General features: G+C 43.5%; 1 protein-coding gene across 2 annotated transcripts in view; it reads left to right on the top strand.

The window, feature by feature from the left end:
- The window catches only part of pik3cb (phosphatidylinositol-4,5-bisphosphate 3-kinase, catalytic subunit beta), a 75,019-nt gene that overhangs the window by 38,355 nt on the left and 17,280 nt on the right, over positions 1-19,384 (top strand). For both annotated transcript variants that reach the window (XM_085794947.1, XM_085794946.1), the window contains exons 3-8: positions 3,556-3,751; positions 8,142-8,370; positions 10,352-10,584; positions 14,023-14,208; positions 15,850-16,017; positions 19,056-19,145. In XM_085794947.1, coding sequence (XP_085651073.1) covers positions 3,593-3,751; positions 8,142-8,370; positions 10,352-10,584; positions 14,023-14,208; positions 15,850-16,017; positions 19,056-19,145 — 1,065 coding nt within the window. In that variant the 5' untranslated portion in view covers positions 3,556-3,592. The remainder of the gene's footprint in view (positions 1-3,555; positions 3,752-8,141; positions 8,371-10,351; positions 10,585-14,022; positions 14,209-15,849; positions 16,018-19,055; positions 19,146-19,384) is intronic.

Below are 19,384 nucleotides of genomic sequence, written 5' to 3'. Positions count from 1 at the left end.
AGTAGCACTCTTATGTGTTTGTGTTTTGTGTGTAGTGTGAGTGTGTGCAGTACCTCTATCTTCTGACACAGTGGCATTCGGCTGAGACCTTTTCCTCTCCTCCGTCCGCTCTCCCCGTCAGTCCGATTTGTTCTTTGGGCAATCTCGCGCCCAGTGTCCTTTTTGCCCACATATGAAACACGTGTCATTGTCAAAGTAGGCCCTGTTTGGCCCTCCAAATCTTCTGCCTCCTTGTCCTCTTCCACGCCATCTTCCTCGGGTGTTGAACTCTCTGTCTCTCTGAGAATTGCTGGAAACAGTTTTCAGCATAGTGAGGGCAGCATCGTGAAGATCTGCTGTCTTTCTACTCTCACTATGTCTTTTCTTCTGCATGTTACGCTCATGTGCATGCACTGCATGTCTACGCAGTTCCGCTAGCCTGGCATCTTGGAATCCCACACATGACATCTTCACTGCTGTTGCTATGTCAGTCTTCAGGCCATTTAAGTAACAGCTGCACAGATGTGTCTCCCATATGCCCGCTTCATTGCCGAGGTCGACAGGTTGGTCTATACCGCTATGTACGTTGAACAGTTCTGTGAGACGACACAGGTATTCGTCTGGTGATTCTTCTTCTCTTTGTTTGCATGCGGTAATTTTGCTCATGTCAATTCTAGGAGGGAATGCTTCAACGAACACTTGTGTAAGCGTCAGAATTGCATTCCTGTAATCTACATTGTCAATGTGATCCCATGTGATGTCCACACACCTGTGGTCTACATCTGGAAATCTGTTTGATACTTTCTGCCACTCCAACGGTTTCATCTTTGATATTAACAATCTTTTAAGCTCAGAAATTGTTGGTCTGAACTCACGACAGAAGACAACAAACTGCTCTGCAAACTTCCTCCCTGAAGCCGCTGGCTCCGGTAGGTGTCTGGCTGCTTCCATGACATCAGAGGTTGTCCAAGAGCGGAACACTAGCAGCGGTCCTTGTGGCCCTGCTACTTCAACCATGGGGAATAATGAGTGAGAAAACGGGTGAAATGGTTCTGCATTGTCAGACCGTCCATATCGCTGCCCTGTCCTTGTGTGTGGAGGTGTCAAAGAAGTCAGTGTCTTTGGCCTCACATCAGGTGGCTTCACATCAGTGAACTGATGCACAGCTCCCTGCTCTCCATACTGTTGCTCCTGCTGCAGGACCAGTCTCTGCGCTTGCGCCTGAGGTGGCTGTGCTGCTGCTGCCAGTTGCACTCCTGCATCTGCTTGTGGCTGGTATGCTGGCTGCGGTTGTTGCTGCTGCTGCACATACGGCGGCGGCGGAGGTGGCTGCATCTGCTGCTGCGGTTGTTGTTGTGGTGGGGGAGGAGCGATACAGGAGTCGAGGTCCAGGTCAACCTTTACCAACTGTGAAAGAGAAGGATACAGAGAAGAGCACTGAGAAGAATTGTCTGTTCTTGTCATGTCAGACTGCTCTGTACACACTTTCGGCATCAACTTACAAGTCTGCTTTCTATCCCTACGCTTCGCTTCCTTTTCCCACGCACTAAATGCTGCTCTTTGCTGTTCCATTTCCCTCAAATCCTTCATTAATATCTTCTTTCCTTTTCTCATTTCTTTTTCTTTTTGACTTAGTTTTTCTTCTAACAACGCCAAGTGTTGCAAACTAAAGGAACCCCCTTTTGGGAAACCCATTTTGCTACACCACAGCGGCATAAACTTAATTGTTTCATCACCATATTTATCTTTCATGCATTGCTCGTTTGGCGACACAGGCTCAAATTCCTGACTGCTGTTAGATCCCATGCTCAATGAGCGTCCTCACGGCCCCTACGCGTCTATTAGGTGTAAACCCCGGCTATTTACACGTGCCTCCCAGAGACAACTTTTAGGCAGTATTCCCAGAATACCCCGACCCCGTAGTTGGATCTTTACTAGTACGGCCTCTCGCCTTAGAAGCACTAGAGGTCCCAGACCCCCCAAATGGGTACTTTACCGAATACCCTCAGCAGTTCTGCAGGCGGAAAATGGCTGTGCCCTTTTGAGAGCCTCTCTTCTCCAGGTGAACAGCACAGGAAAGATAAACACAGCCTTCTTTTTTTTTTTTTGTTTTTGTTTTTTCTTTTAAAACCCCGTTACCGTAACAAGTGTTGTTCCTTGACTCACCCTGTCTTTTTGTCTCGTCGGTGATGGTCCCTCTGCCTTGAGTCAGTCAGCTCTCTCTCTCTCTGAATGAGTCGAGGTTTGAGACCGAACTCTTTTCCAGTTCGGGGTGATCAGCCTCTGCCTGCCCTCAGCAGATGGACGAATCACTCACGAGATCCCACCGCTGCCACCACCTTGTCGTGGAAATCTTGATTCTGCCTTGAGTGAGTCAAAAGAACAAGACTGGAGTGGTAGCATGCACCCAAGTTTATTCTCTAGAGAAGGAGACAGAACACAGAACTACACAGCAGATAGCAGTTCAGAGTAGTGCCCCCAGAACAGAGGTTGCAGTCCCTTCTTATACCCCACTTTATGACTCTGGTTAGACATTACTACAAACACTTCTAGCTTTCTCAGACAATAAAACAATCCAACAGATGTGTTACTCAACAAATGTCTACCCCCGTTGTTGGTTTCTCTGTAGGTATTTACAACCTAGAGCAATTAGTAAACAAGGTTGTACGTGGGTCATCCTAGTGTCCTTCCTCTGTCCCCAGGTTTATTATGGTCAGTTCACAAATGTCTCTACTAATGGAGTTAACAGGAGTACAAACAAGGTTTTACTACAACTACTACAAAGACTATGTTACTACTCATTACAAGGAAAATACTAATCATAGCAATTTTCCACCACAATGCTATAAGTGCTGCTGTTTTCATTATATGTGTGTGTCCTGTGCGGTGAGGGAGCAGCTTGTCAGATGAGGGGAGGGAGGGAGGGAGGGCAGGCTGACCTTTTGTTCTGTTTGCTTAGTGGGCATTCTTCTGAGCACTGGCCCTCGTCCAACTTAAAGCCAGCGGACTCGGCCCAGTGCTGCCCCCACAGAGACACACGGCCACCGCTGAATCATCATCATCTGCCCCGTCGTCAACTTGTTGTCACTGAAAAAGGCACAATGCTGCTTTCTTATTATTATATCTGTGACATGTCTGGGTGATTTAAGATGTTTATTCACACCAGTGGGTCGTTTGAACAGCAGCAGGATTTATTTAGCTCTGTAAAATTATCACTTTTTTACTCTTGTGACCAGTTATTAATAGAGCAGCTGGAGACTGAGGTGTATTATCTGCTGTTGAAGCCACTCCCACTCCCCCTGCACTGTGTGAATTCAACTTGTGTAGAGCTTTTTAATCCATTTTAATGCTCTGAGGTTTCAGTCATGAAAACATGGGACTGTAACGTGTCTTACTGAATGTAAAGACGATGGATAAAGCAGCTCTCTGACCTCTGCTGTCATTTTCTCCTCTGTAATTAAGCTTTTAAAAACTCTGAAACCTTCAATTATCCTGTTAGGAATGAGTTTATCTGAACAGATTCTTTTTCACTGTGATTAAAGCTGTTTGTTTGTGTGTTTGTCTCCGTCCCTCCAGGTCCTTATGGTTGAGGTGGTGTGCGCTGCCCCTTGCCATGCCTCCTGCCATGACAGACCTCCTGGACATATGGGCAGCCCACTCGCCCCTGGCCGGACACGCTCCGGACCAGATCACCGTGGACTTTCTGCTGCCCACCGGTATCTACATCCAGATGGATGTTCCCCGCGAGGCCACCATCCAGCACATCAAACTGGTGAGTAAAAAAAAAGGGATTTCCCGAGCAGGAATGTGTGTGTTTCTGCTGAGTGAGAACATTGTTGAGCCGCTGCGTTTGTGTTGTTGTTGTTATGACACGAGAAGATCGTTTATAGGCTCCAATAAAATCAACTTTCAGCACACTTCAAGGAGATGAAATGAATTTATTTGCTTGTTGTGTGTCCTGAACTTCCGCTGTTGTCTGTGCGAGCCCAGAGGCCTATTGTCCTAATGAGGAAAACAGTCTGCAGCCCACACACACACACACACACACACACACACACACAGAGTCACACAGTCAGTTAGACATTGTCTAATGCCTGTTTTGACAGAGGTGGCTCTTGTGGTCGGCCCGGCTTGTTTTTTTGTTTGCGAGCGAGCAAATAGCTCATGACATCATGCGTGACTGCAGCTAATAACGTGACGTGGAGGTCAGAGGTCACAGACTTCACGGATCTCTGAAGTTATTAAGGAAATGACTCACATAGTTTACAGCCGTCACCTATGATGTCGTAGGTTTTTATTGTTGCTGCACAGTGAACAAACACCTGAAATACAAAAACAAAGATGACGTCATCACAGTGAGGCTGAACTCTGATCAGATAAACATGACTGTTTCAAACAATTTACAATATAATATTATTAAAACTGCCACAAAATTAAGTTTTACGACATAAAAAATCTGTGATTGGTTGGTAGGAATGATTTATCCTAGCCATTGATCGCCTTAAAACCGATCAGCCTGGCCACTCTGATGGATAGAGCATTGACTTCTGTCTCTCCCTGCTTCTTTCTCTGCTGCTCCTATCAATACAGGAATAAAATGGCCCAAAAAAGATCATTAAAGATAAATAAACTGTGTTTAATCCTTTGATATCTGCAGCTGAGAGAAGCTCCTCCTCCTCCTCCTCCTCCTCCCACCTTGTAAACAGAGCCGGCACGTGACCAACCATCAAAACAAAACAACATACAGTATCAACCATGTGTAACTTTCCTGAAGTCTGTGTGAGAGATAGAGAGACTGATGTTACATGTGGCCTTTGTGACACATGCCAAACACAATCTGCAAATCTCATCACATTTTTGTGGTATTTGTATTTGCAGCATTTGAAAACATTGACCCGCATTGACACGCAGGCTCACAACAAACACAAACACAGCTTCTCATCTATAAGACCTCATAACATGACCCGATTCCTCTCATAGATATTTTCTTTTTTTAAAACTGTTTTTGTCACGTTCACGTCATCGGGTTCATTAGACCGAGCGCGCGTATGTTCGTGGGTGTGCATGCATAAAAGATGTGTGTCACCATCGGACACGTGAGGGGATCTTCATCCCCCCAGAGGGAAGCGTGAACAGAGGCTGTGAAAAGAGACGACAAATTATACTGTATGTCAGTGAAGCTCGAGAGAGGAAGGACGACGGGGAGAATGAGAGAATATGAGGAAGCAGGGAAAAGGTATTTGTTTATCTGATCAGAGATCAAACGACAGGAACAAGGCTCATGTGTTTCACTGATGCTAATAAAGTTTTAGATTTCTAAGAAAAGTGTTTTGAGGAATCGACTCATAAACTAGAGATATATGATGTTGGCAGGGAACTGATTCTGGTTTATAAAGAAATAACTTATTAAATCCTCTCTGCAAACGTGTGGTTTGTGGAGAGATCTGATCAACGAAACGCTCCACAACCTCAGACGACCACACAGACGCAGCCCTGTGATCACACACTGTGGCAGCTCAGTGACATGATGAATCATTGCCGGGATTGGCTGGCTGGGAATATTATTCACATCATGATTGGCCGTGTCATCTCGCCACGACTCGTGTTTCGTTCACAAGCATGAAACGTACGCTCTCCTCAGTATGTTATAGTATTATTTATTCTTGTTGGTTTTGCATCAGTGTAGAAATCAAAACACCAGTGCCCTCGGGAGTTTGGGTTCGTTTTTAGAAACCATCAGCTTAGGGCTGTGCGATGTGACGATATTAGATCGTGAAGGATTAGAAGAGCGTGTAGACCAGTGGTTCCCAACCTTTTTTGGCTCGTGACCCCATTTTGACATCACAAATTCCTGGCGACCCCTCGATCACATGACTGCACCAAGTGTCCACCAAGATGCGCCAGCTCAGATATTTTTATATGCTGCATTTTATTTGAACTCGATTTATATTCGACAAAGTGAAAGTATAGAATACAGTTGTTTAAGATTGTGTGTGGTGTTTAAATCATAATTTTAAAAAGAATAATAATTAGTTAAAAAATATATTTTTATCAGTAATTTTTTTATAATCAATTACTAGACATTTCAGGCGACTCCCATTTTAATTTCCCGTGACCCCACACGGGGTCCCGACCTCAAGTCGCGCTTGGCCGCTAATAAACGGTAAATACGCTACAATACTGTATATCGCGCTAATTGTAGCCTACAGTGTTCAAATTACCGTGAACCCTACCCCTCACCCCGTCGGATAGTCTCCTAAAATCCTGTGGGAAACGCTGTCCATTATATGGAATTAGGGCTGCCACAAACGATTATTTTGATAGTCGACTAGTCACCGACTATTTTTTTCGATTAGTCGACTAATCGGATCATACGTAAATTGAATGTAAAACATACAGCTTATCGCACCAGCATGCAGCTGCTCTTATATACCATCATTAGCTTTCAGCTTGAAGTGTTTAAGGTATATGCTAACTAAAAATAAAGACAATTAAGATGATAGTTCATTAAACTTTTAATGAAATATGCAGCTTTAACTGTAGCATAAAGTGCAAACAGCTGAGTAAAATAAGGATAAGGCACTGGCCTAAATAACACCAAAATAAATACTTAAAGGTTTTTTTGTCTTTCCTTCATTTGTCTCTGGCATTAAACATAGCTACATTTAAATAAAATGAGGTGGACACCTGAAACTAAGGAATTGTTCACAATAATAAAGTTTTGGTAGGCCTATCAATCAAATATAGCCTAACTTGTGCTCATTGTAGCTAAATAATATGAGTCGTTCTGTTAAAAAAAATCAAATAGTTTATAAGACAATCGTCTTGTCTGAAGAAATGTAAATGTGCCTTTTTACTGTCACAGAAGGAGAAACATGGAAAGACTCAACAGAAAGTTCTGTGTGAAACTGTCAAATGAAAACAAGTGAAACTGAGGTGCAGCTCAAACTCTGCAAGGTGCGGACTGTGATGAGAAGCTACCGGAAAATATTGATGTAGATTTACGCCGGGAGAGAAGACTTGCTCGTAGATGAGCGCTCATTACGTGACCAGGACGCTGTGACCAGACGCGGTAACGTTCCAATATAAGTCCGCGATTTTATTTTTAAATGACGAACGGCTGTTTTTCAGTCCGTGATTTAAAACGATGGAGCGGCGGTACCGCTGCTAGTAGCGCTTCTCATTTAAAATGACACACAGAGAGAGAGAGAGAGAGAGATAGAGGGAGGGAGAGGAGCGGTGGCGGCGAGGGGTTACACCGGTGCCGCTTGATGAGGGACAAGACAGGTAGAGAGAGAAAAGAGACAGACCACCTGTAAACTCACCTTGAGTGAGTGAGTGCATGTGTGTGTGTGGTGGGCGGCTGCAGCGGTGGGTGCGTGTGTGGATGGTGCCCCAGCAGTTTTGAGAGAAAAACAAAGTTTAAAAAAAAGAAAAGAAACGACGCATCGACTATTAAATTAGTTGTCGACGATTTTAATAGTCGACGTAGTCGTGACTAGTCGACTAATCGTGGCAGCCCTATATGGAATTGGTTCGGCTTTTCCCCAAATGACAAAGCGCAAACAAAGGTCATTTGCAAAGTTTGCTAAAAGATAACCACAGTTACTTAGTTTGCATTTTTATTTGACCCTTTTCAATAAGCTATGTAGTGTTTCAATATACTTAAATCCTGTTAAAATGACTGTTGAATAAAACAAATGGTTATGTCTTCATTGATATTTTACTTTAATGTTTATTGAAAGCTACCTTTTATGTTGCAAGAGTGCACTTTATCAAAGTGTTAGTTGTTTACCTTTTAATACTACAATAATAATAATACATTTAATTTAGAGGCACCTTACTGTACATGACACCCAGGGTCACCTTACAGAGTATAAAAATCATGTTTACGTTGTTTGCACATGTTGGCAAAACTGCAGCTATTTAAATTAAAATCTGTTCAGAAAGGTTCTTTGGTCTAAATTATCTGTTTTTCTTTTTTCGATTTAAGATCGTGATGAAATCGAAATCATGATTTTATTTTTTTTAAATCATGATATGATATTTTTGCCATATCGCCCACCCCTACCATCAGATAATGTACATTCCCATCAAACCACAAGCAAAACAGCTCAAGCACTCATCCTCCTCCTCCTTCTTCTTCCTCTTCTGCCCTGCAGCTCTTATGGAAGCAGGCCCAGACGCTGCCGCTCTTCCCCGCCCTTGGCGAGATGGAGAGCCACATGTTCGAGTGTGTGAACCAGGCCGCCGTGCACGAGGAGCTGGAGGACGAAACCCGGCGGCTTTGCGACGTCCGGCCTTTCCTCCCCGTCCTCAAGCTGGTGACGCGCAACTGCGGCCGAGCCGAGCGCCTGCTGGACTCCAAGATCGGCGTGCTCATCGGCAAGGGTGAGGCCCGTCTTTCCCTGAAGTTTAAAAAAGTAGCTGATTCAATCATGGAAAAGAAAAAGAAACTCTCACACGCACAAACACGCACATCACTCCTCCTCTCCCTCCTCCTCCTCAGACTGATTCACCCTCTGTCCCTGTTTGACATTTTCAATAAAATAAAAAGCACTTAGGAGTCGGTAAGTGGGACGTTTACCCTCAGTGCCTCCGCCGCTGGCTGCACTAAGTATCTCTGCTGCTCAGCACATCCCCCCCCACCCCCCAGACATCAGACCCCGGGCGGCCCCCGTCAGCTCAGCAGCTGGTTTCCATCAGTGGCCCCCGCTGCTGTCTGATAGAGAGGCGTGAGGATCGACTGGACGTGTTTCTGACACGTCTCCCATCACCTGTCACTTTGCATTATCTCCGGTGGAGATTCGGCCTTTTAGAGGAGCGGAGTGATCGATCACCTGCTGCAGAGAAGCTCGGTCGTCTGAGGTGATTGAAGCTTCGTCCGAGCTCAGTCACAGATGTTAAAGAAGGAAAACAAAAGTTAGACTCGAACTGTATGTGTTTATCATCACAGCAATACAGCAGCTTGGAGCTGTCAATCAATTTAGATTGTTGTGATAATTTTAGTCGGACAAAAATGCTTTTTCCTTCCTCATTTTGCAGCTTCTCAAATGTGAATACTATTCTTAAATAGTAACATGTGCTTAACAAGCATGCTGCTGATCGTTCCTCTGTAAAAACTAGATTTACCTTTTTATAGACAAAATGATTGATTTATTGATCAACAGTTAATCAGTAATGAACGTGTGTTTGTGTGTGAGTAATATACAGTAAAGTATTTTTCTGTTTCTATTTCATTTTGTTGCTTTAATATTTAAACTTTTTAGCCTTCAGCATTTGTAATTAAATGTGTGTTTAATGTTTCTGTCACTTTTCTTTTTTACTATTTTCATCACTTTCAACACATTTTTACACAGTACTCAGTCACTCTGTCCTGTTTGAAATAAAAAGAATAATAATGATAATAGTAAAAACAGTGTGTTGCAGGCCTAATAGCTGTAGTTTGATGAAATGTGATGTTTGCAGAAGTTACTTCCTCCTGAAATAACGTACAATGTGATTAGCGTCACATTAGCAGAGCAGGAAGAGGAGCAGGAGGCGTTCAGGCGCTGTATCGAGCTGTGGGTCGTCTGTGTTTTGGAAGCAGTGGAGAGCACAACACACCAACAGTGAAGTTATGTGGGTTCAGCCCCGCTCTGCTCTGCTCTGACAGACTTTATCAGAGTTATGGAGGTCGTTTGGTCACAGCGGAGGAAGAGAAAGGGAGAGTGAGGGGTCTCTGACTGATGGAGACTCAGACGATATTGATATTCTTCCCTCCTGGCTCCACTTTGGTCTGACTTGATGTTTTAAAGGCTTTTGACAGAGTAAAGTGGTGTTTCAAAAGGAGCCCCACAGGCACGTCTGGATAGTCCCACATACACACACCGACCTCGTGCAGCGAGCGCACACTAACAAACTATTACACACTCACAAGGCCAACCATGTTTTTTTTTTCTTTCTTATTTTTTTCTCTCCCCTCCAGAAATACAGTCAGTCACACTAACTGGTTCGCACACACACACACACACACACAATGCAGCTAATGTGGTCCAGAGCCCTTCTTTGAATGCTGAGGGTCATATGAATGTTAAATGGCTTTTAAATGTCAACATGTTGTTTTCATTACCAAGAGCTCATTGTGCTGCGTGACGTCTCTTTGATAAAACACAGAGACAAAAGCTCGACAGGAAGCTGAGAGATAAAATAAAACACAAGCAGCTCGCGGTCGTACCTCTGGCATTTCTGAGCCACCAGTGTCAACATGAGGAGTCTCTGCTTTAATCTCATTTGAAAATAGGAAATATTTCTGTAATGAAATCTTACATTATTGAATTGAAATCTTCAATTTGTGACGATTTCCCTTCTCCTCTCTCTTTCTCTCCGCCAGGTCTCCACGAACTGGACGCCATCAACGACCAGGAGGTGAAGGACTTCCGCAGTAAGGCGTTTCGCATCAGCGAGGAGAAGATGCAGCGAGTCCAGAAGATGACGTTCGACGAGTGGCTGCAGTCGTGTTTCTCGCCTCAGCTGGAGTGCGCCGCCGCCGGGACGCACATCACCGACGGCGTCAACGACCGGACGACCGACCTGAAAGTCACCATCCACTTTGATCAGTCTCAGGTGAGAGTCTGTAACCCCCCATCCCCCTCCCACATGCTCCCTGCTGCTCCCTGAAAAAGTTTCATTAGTTATGCAATGAGCAAAAACTCTCTCTCTCTCTACCCGCGGCGTAAACAGCTCGATAAAATGAAAAATGACCTTCACCTAAAATGATCCATACAAACAGCCCACAGCGTCGTGTCCACTGGTTTTTATTACATGTTATACCATAAATAATGGAGCTGTCACCACCTGCAAACAGACAACAAAGTCTAAAAGACAGACTGTACTGTACCTGTTAAAGGGATAGTTCACCCAAAATTCAAATTTAATTTCATTATCTACTCACCCTCATGTCGACTAAGGGCTGGGAGAAGTTTCAGAGTCCTCCGTGCCTTCTCTGAGTTACAGCGGGGCTCCGTGCAGCACTGCATGTCCATATAATGGTTGCGAACGGGGCTCACTTTTCTTCGTCCAAAAAGACACGCCAAAAAACATCCAAATACCTCCATGCTGCTCGTCTGTAATGTCCCTCTTATATTGAAGCCCCAACATGAGAAATTGTTCCGAAAAAAATTAAATAAGTCTATATTTTAAGCTTGTTTGTAGCGGAAGCTCCCAGTGTTGCTCTGCCGGAATCTCGCGCGATTTGCGGAGCCGTGAACTGGGTTTTGAGATTTGCACAGACACAGGCAAAGCAGTGAACTGAGACACAACTGTAACTCAGAGAAGGCACGGAGGACTCTGAAACTTCTCCCAGCCCTTAGTCGACATGAGGGTGAGCAGATAATGAGTGAAATTTGAATTTTGGGTGAACTATCCCTTTAAGTTTTTAGTTGCATCATTGATGCATTCAGCCATGTTTGTCTTTTATTTCCATCAGTCATTTTTTTATTCTTTCCTGGGAAATTGAACTGAATCTGCACAAACATCCTGCATCGTAATAAAAAAAAAAGCATCAGCTTCGCTACGACCTTCTCTTCTCTTCTAATAGAATATCATCATCATTTTATCAATAATGAAAAGAAAATCTTGCAGTCATGGAGTTTGATAATTGATGTTGTGGTTCAGTTCTGGAGTTAAAAGTGGGAGGTCAGCAGCTGGATCCTTTGTGCATGACGCTGAACTCTAGATGGCCTCTTATTAGTGTATGAGTGTGTGTAGAAGAAAGTGCTTTTATAAGTGTGTGTGTGTGTGAATATGTGAATGTGGTTTGTTGCTAAAAAGACTTGAAAGTCCATTTACCAAACATCCTGAAGTAATTCTTTCTTTTAAATGCTGAGATAAGACAAAATACGTTGTTTTTAATTAAAAATGGATAGAATGATAATATAATTTGAGCTTGTCCATCATTCAAAATTACATTTTTTATCACCTTACACCAATTTTACACAGTTTTTAACTCTGAACTCACTAATTCATTAATTAATTAGGTTTGATAGGTCCCTGTTTTATTTAATGACATCATGTTTAATACTACAATTACAATAAGTGGCAATTAGATTTCATTATGCTGGATGGGCACTTGTGCGACTTGGTATCAGCTATCAGTTACCAACAGTGACGGCTCATTCACGTGCACGTGTGTGTGTGTGTGTTTTCATTCCTGTCGTCGTTTGTCTAATTGAGCTGAAGGAGGCTCCTCGCTGAGGGATAATTGTTTAAAGCACTCAAGCAGCCCAGCTTCTATAATAATAACAAAACCCATTACTAACCCCCCCACCCCCAAATCCAAACCCATAATGCACTGCTGCCAGTACAGCGTCTTTGCATGCGTAATGAGCTCTGAGTAACTGTGACTTACTGCACCACCTTGTTAGAGCAGCACTGTGTCCATGTGACTCTTCCTCGGCTCCACAGGAGTCACGTGACCCAGCCCGGATAGCGAGTCATGTGACACGTATGAAGTGGGTCAAAACCCATCAGTGAAATTATGCCACACACACACGCACACGCTCACACAGTCTCACACGAGTTACTGTAGCATGACAACTCGAGGGACCTAAATGCTGATTAAATGGAGCCGCTCTCCTCCTCCTCCTCCGAACTCTCCGTCTCCTTCCATCTGTCTTCGTCCCTTCACTCCTGTCTTTTAGAAATAATGTTGTTTAATCATAAGACAGATGGCAGCGAACCCTCCAGACTCCTGCGTATCAGCTTTGATCAACATCAGACATCGCTACTAAAACGCACATCGACAAACAGCGGCAGCAGCAGCGGCGGTGGTGGTGGCCCATCTGTGCCACTGACTGCACTCAGGTGGACACTGGCAGGAAGTCTTATTCGGGAGGTCAGACACAATGAGGCTCATTACAGACAGGAAGTGTGGTGTTATGGTTTATTGTTGTTCAAGTGAATATGACCCAAGCTTCAGTGGGAACCTTCCTCTCAGTGATTTCATCAGGCCCGAACACCGGTCGGCCGCTCTTGTTCTCTTATTCTCTTCTCATTCTCTCCTATGAAGAGTTGCGTCTAATTTTAAATGTCAGAATAAAGTTCCCACACTTATGAGAAACGCTGTAAAATGCAGAAGCACTTTTCCAGTAAGCTCGGGGACAACTGGTGCTGTACTTCCACCAGGATGTAGCACCACTGCCTTTTTTTTTTCTTCTTTTTTTATGTGGTTAATTATTAACGGATGACATTTTTATTAAACCTCCAGGAAATGATAATCCCACCTCAGGTGTCGGGTCAGTGCCGAGCTATAAATAGGGTGAAGTGGTGGTTGAACATACAGTATGAGAGCGGCTCTGGTAGCGTGTGCATGTATTTCTATTTCTAACACGATTTTATCCAGTTGGAACACACACACATGTCCAAGAGATCGTGTGTGTGTGTATGAACTCAGTGACTGCATGTATAAAGGTTTGTATGTTAAGCACAGTCAGGCTTTTCTTTTCTAGTTCCTTTGCTCCATTTATCTCATCTTTACTTCTGTGTAAAAACAGTTCCTCCCCACAGACAAGACTCTACACTTCTCTTCTTCTGCTTTTTTATTTGATTTTCAGTAAAAGGTATCTGTATAGTGTGGGTGTGTTAGTGTAGCGTAGTGTTACCAAAAATATACAGTTTGTACTGTGAAACGTATTTATCTCTCGGCTTTACAGCACATAATCACATTACAAGGAGCACATCACGTAACCACGACCCTTTCAACCCTCCAGAGAGGAGGTGGAGGTCGTGTTTTGCATTTAGAAAAGAAAGAAAAAGGAATAACATCCATGACCAAGATGGTGTTTAGAAATGGATAAACTGCTGTAATCTGTATTACTGACAAAAATGATTCAAATGACGGCGAAAAAATAAGAAATTAACCCTTAATTTGACTGAAGGTATTGAGAGTATTTCAGGAAACATCCCCATCTTTTTAAAACCAAGCTGTTTTTCCACATCATTTACCATCTAAAAGCTCAAACACTTGATTCAAACTGTCTGTTGTGTCCCTCTCTCGCGGTCCAGGACTCGGCCAGTCTGAAGGTGCCGTCGTCCTGCACCCCCACGGAGCTGATGGAGCAGGCGGTGAGGAAGTGGCTGACCACCCACGGCCCCGGCCCCGAGGAGGAGGCGTGGAGGGGTCAGTACATCCTGAGGATCAGCCACTGTCTGGAGTTCCTGTGTGGAGACCACCCCCTCATACAGTACAAGGTCAGTCAGAGGCTTCACGTCTATCGATGACTGATTGATCGCCTCACTTGTCAACACACAGACATCAGAAAGAGTAGTTGTTGTTTTCCTGCAGAGTGTTGTGTGACAATAACAACCAAAAAAAACCTGTTGTGTGATCAGGGTGATGTTGCAAGGTTTCACTGGAAAAGAAAGAAGATGCAGGTGTAAATTAAAAAGCTGAAAGACTCGAAGCGCAAAGCCAAAACGTCAACAGACGGTGGATCTGATCTCTGTGTGTGTTTTTATTGTAAAGTTTCATCACGGAAACAAACATCACATCAAACATCAAACATCAAACATGAACATGAAGCACATAAAAGCAAAACAACTCTGACAAGTCGGCTCAGTGCCCAGTTCACTTCATCATAGTTGCTGTCTGTAGTAGGTCCATCATCCTCTGTGCTTTATGCAAATTTATTTCATATTTTTAATTAAAAGGTGTGAATGAAGAGTATTAGTCATCTTGGCTGGTTTTCAGTACAGTTAGTGCCATGTTGTAAGTGATAGAAAAACCTGATTAAAAAAATTGTTGGCAATAATGATGATATGATAATAATAATAATAAGTGCTCGAGGCAGAGCTGAAAATCATTTCTCATGGCAAATATTGAGCACTGGTCTTTCTGTGAGAGCTCTTATTCTTAGATGCTACAGCTGCACAATAGAATAAAATAAAGGCCGAGTGATGAGGGATAAAATGTGTCTCATAATTGTGCAGTGTTGGCTCCATCAGCGTTGTGGTCTGGACCTGATGCATAAATCATTTTCGCTGGAAACATGTTTACATAGTTTGGCAAGACCAAACAAAAAATGACATCATAAACGTATTTCTTCAAAAACTAAATGCAAAATCAACTTTTCCAACTGAAATTGCAATATCTGTGCCAAAGTAATAACAATATGTTTGTTTGTTTTTTATATCATGCAGCCTTATCAGACATCACATCATGCAATCAGGGGTTTTCCCCAACTCAAACTCAAAGCCTAATAATAGCTTGTAAGGTCATGTTTGTCTGTGGATTTAATTGACTTGACACTTGCCAGACACTCTCATGTGTGAAACCTCAGTCTCTCTACTGTCTCGTCTCTCCTGCTGTGAAGCATGCACACATGCATTGTCTAGTTTCAGTCGGATTAAGGTGTATACATACAGAAAAAAACAGTTTCCAATCACATTATCTGGATGTTTTAATCGGATCTGGAGAAGACTGACACTTTAGTTTACCAGTTGAAGACGGATTCAGGCAATAATTCTTTTCTTTTTTTTCAACTGTCATGTGTCATGAGTATGTAAAGTATGTAAATCTTTAAATTGGATTTTTTTTTTGCTAATCCTGGTTGGTTATGTACTTATTTTTTTACAATGTGATTTAAATCATGAAAGTAACACCTGGTGTGTTTTTTAATCCACATTCAGCCGTGCATCTTAATTTGGTCAAGAAAAGTGTTGCACTGTTTATTTCACAGCTTCTGTCAGTCAAGGCCTAAATAAATAAAAAAAGAAAATGCACACGTAGTTAATCTGCCTCCCTGTCCTGTCCTGTCCTGTCCTGTCCTGTCCTGTCCTGTCCTGTCCTGTCCTGTCCTGTCCTGTCCTGTCCTGTCCTGTCCCGTCCTGCAGTACATCCGCACGTGCTTGCAGGCCAAGGAGTCTCCACACCTCACCCTGGTCCACACCAGCAACGTCAAAGCCTTGTTCGACAAGGAGATGACGACCATCTCGTCGGTGGTGAGCCGCAAGTCCTCCAACCCACCGTTACCGCTACCTCCCAAGAGAAGGGTTCCCACGGTGAGTCCGCTAAAAACACACCGACTGACTGAGTGACTGACTGACTGAGTGACTGAACTTCTCAGTTGTGTGTTGTGGTGAGTTGTGTGTCAGTGATTCACTTATATGCAGGTCAGCTGATTCTTCGTGTCGTACGCCGCTCAGAAAGATTTTGTAATTTCCGCTCGCTGGAATTTTTTCCCCTCCCCTCTAGACTATTTTTATCTGGGACGGGGTCTAACTTAACATAAATCTATATCTAATCTCATGGCTTGCAAAATTTCATCAGCCGTTGTTTGACATCCCAGGAAAATAAAAAGCTGCACATATGAAAATGTTCTCATGTGTTTTAGATAAGAGTCTCTTTTTAATATCTGTGTTTACTGAGCCGTGTTCTTGTTGCACTTAAAACGGCCAGAGCTTCACAGTTTTATTGATTCACCAGCACCGGATGAGGCAGGCAGGGCAGGTGTGGAGGTTTACCCAGCAAACATGTGCTGGCAGCTGCCACCTGGCCTTTTTATGAGGAGACTGTGTTCTTAGCAGAGACTGCACTGTCCTGTCCTGTCCTGGTGTTTGCCACGTAGTCGCCATCTCCTCCTCCTCCTCGCTGCTGCTGCTGCTGCTGCTGCTGCTGCTGCTGCTGCTCTTACCAGGTTCACGGTGACATCGCTCCATCCTTTTTTAAATGTCAGGTTGAATTAAATCGACCTTCGTTAGCGAGACTCCTGGGGTTTTATATCCTGATGTCACGCTGACTGGTGAAGTGGTGGCGGTTCGGATGGGATGAGAGTGGGTAAAATGTACCACATGTGATTTCATAGCGTCTCTTCTTTCACCGTCTCCACCTTGTGATTGAACGGTTTGTTGGTGGTTTTTACAGTAAAGTAAGCCACTAACTTAACCTCACTTCCACATTTACTTGGGATGACTATGTGTGGACTCACTGGACACTGTGACTCAAGGAATTAGAAAAATGTCACAACACTGTGTCGTGATTTATCGTAAATAAATTCAGGCTCCTGAAAAATCTCAGAACTTCAGTCCAAGATGAAATAAAAATCCAAAATAGATGCAGATTAAAGAAGTTTCCTTCATTTTATACAAGATGTTGATTACTCATAGTGAAATGATTGTGGAGACAGTTGGTTTGGGCTGAAACTAATCATAAATGTCTTAATATTTTCTTGCCTTTATGTTGAAACTGCCGTGAGAGAGAGGAGGTGACAGGCAGCAAAAGTCCTCTCAATTTCCCAGTGTCACATCTGATTTGTCAGATCAATAGTCCAGAACCGACACGTACTGGATAGTAATGGGATAATCAGCAAATACTCAGCATGAAGAAGAAGATTTTGTTTTGTTATAGTGTTTTTTAATGTGAAAGTCACAATGTCGAGCGAGACAGGAAGTGTGCAGAGAGAGCAGGATGGGATCTGCGACTCAGAAATGGAAACATGGATGATGCGGTCTGAGCTGCCTCCATTAGTCCACAGCTTTACATACTTTTCGACTCCGACTATTATCCTGTCATCAGTTATAATTTTCAGACTTTTCTCTTTTCACATCGCACTGAGAAATCTGTCTGTCATGTCTTCATCACCTCCTGAAGAGACAACTGCAACACCTGAACGTCTCCTGTGTTTACAGCTCATAATTGCCTGCCAGAGTGTGAACAGCAATTAAGACACAAGATAAAGTTTCACCATCAAAGTTTTTTATTATTGGTCCTAAAACAGATTTTACTCTTAAAGGGATACTTCACCCAAAATCGACAATTCATCAATTTTCTACTCACTGTCATACCAAGGAAGGATTTGGAGAAATTTCGGAGTCATCAAAATGGTTTTGGAGATTTTCATATAATGGCGGCGGATAGAGTTCACTTTTGAATCGTCCAAAACACACACTATGAAACATCCAGATACCTCCATACTGCTCGTCTGTACTGACCCAAGTGTCCTGAAGCCGCCACATGAAAAAGTTGTTCGGAAAAAATGTATTTGATCTCTGTTTTTAGCCTTGTTGTAGCAGTAGCTCCCAGTGGTGGTGGGAGATGCACGAGATTTGCTGCGAGATGTTCTTCCGTGTTTATATCATACATCCACGGTTTACAATAACAAACAAACATCTCACACGTGCACAAACATCAACAGAGCCACTGGGAGCTACTGCTACAACAAGGCTAAAAACAGAGATCAAATTATTTGTTTCCCTCCCTGCCCAGAAACATCCCGACTATACCAAAACATCAAAAATCCAGGCAGAAGGCAGAAGGGGGAAGGGGGGGCTGAGTAGAAGCCCATGGCTGATGATTAAGCAGGATTTCTTTTGTATAAGTCGATAAATCCTACAGACTCTACCTTTAAAGCCAGTCTTTCTATTCCATTTCTACGTTATTATATGTGGACACAAAGATGAAAGAGACCACAGGGCCACAGATGTGGTTTCTCTTTTTCAATGCTCCATTTAAAGAGGCATCTTTTTTTTTTTTTTGTATTTTGACCATCCTGAAAGAAACAGGTGGAGGTCAGTGAGTAATGAGCTCACTGTGTGGTTGGATTTACCAGAGAGAGATGAAGATGCTGTGATTGGCTGCTCCGCTGTCCGGCAGAGGGGGCGATGTGTTGCTGTGACGATACAGTATACAGGAAGCTGCACAACTACAGTACAGCCTCGAATCAGACAAGAGGCAAAAATTACACACACTCACATGAGTATTTAAACACATCAGCACACACACACACACACACACAGAGGGAGAGGCAGCGGCAGCACAGTGCAGGAAGTGTGCTGGTTAGTCATATTGGTCGTCTCTAGGTGTCATGTGATGCTGTTTGTCCTGCTGTCTGCTGACCCTTGCAAATCCACTCGGCTTGACATCACAGCGACCTGCGTGACCTCCCACTTTTTTTCTCTGTGTGACTCTGTGTGTGTGTGAGTGTGTGTGGTGAAGACGAAGAAGAAGAAGAATAGAAGTGGTGTGCTGCTCCAGTTCATATTTTCACACTGCATTATGCTAATTCTTCTCTCTGTGTCTCCCTCTCACTCTCTGTCTCCAGCAAGTACAGACATGTGTGTGGGACGTGTCCTGCCCGTTTAAGATAGTCCTAGTGAATGCCAGCAAGGTGAACGCCGAGGAGACTGCCAAGGTAAACTCCCACTACGTACACACACACACACACACACACACACACACACACACGCAAGAAGCAGACGTTCAGGCTGGATACACACCAGACCAGAGTTTAAAATCGATGTTAAAAAAAAAAACATGGGAGATCACAGACATGAGGGCGAATCCAACTGTATTTTAACATTTTATATCCTCCAACACACACAAACACACACACTAGAGGATCTATAATGATGATCTAACAGTGGAGATTCC

Source organism: Trachurus japonicus, chromosome 13, assembly GCF_045865225.1.
Source record: "Trachurus japonicus isolate A0001 chromosome 13, Traja_1.0".
NCBI lineage: Eukaryota > Metazoa > Chordata > Actinopteri > Carangiformes > Carangidae > Trachurus > Trachurus japonicus.
This window is presented reverse-complemented; position numbering and strand designations above follow the sequence as displayed.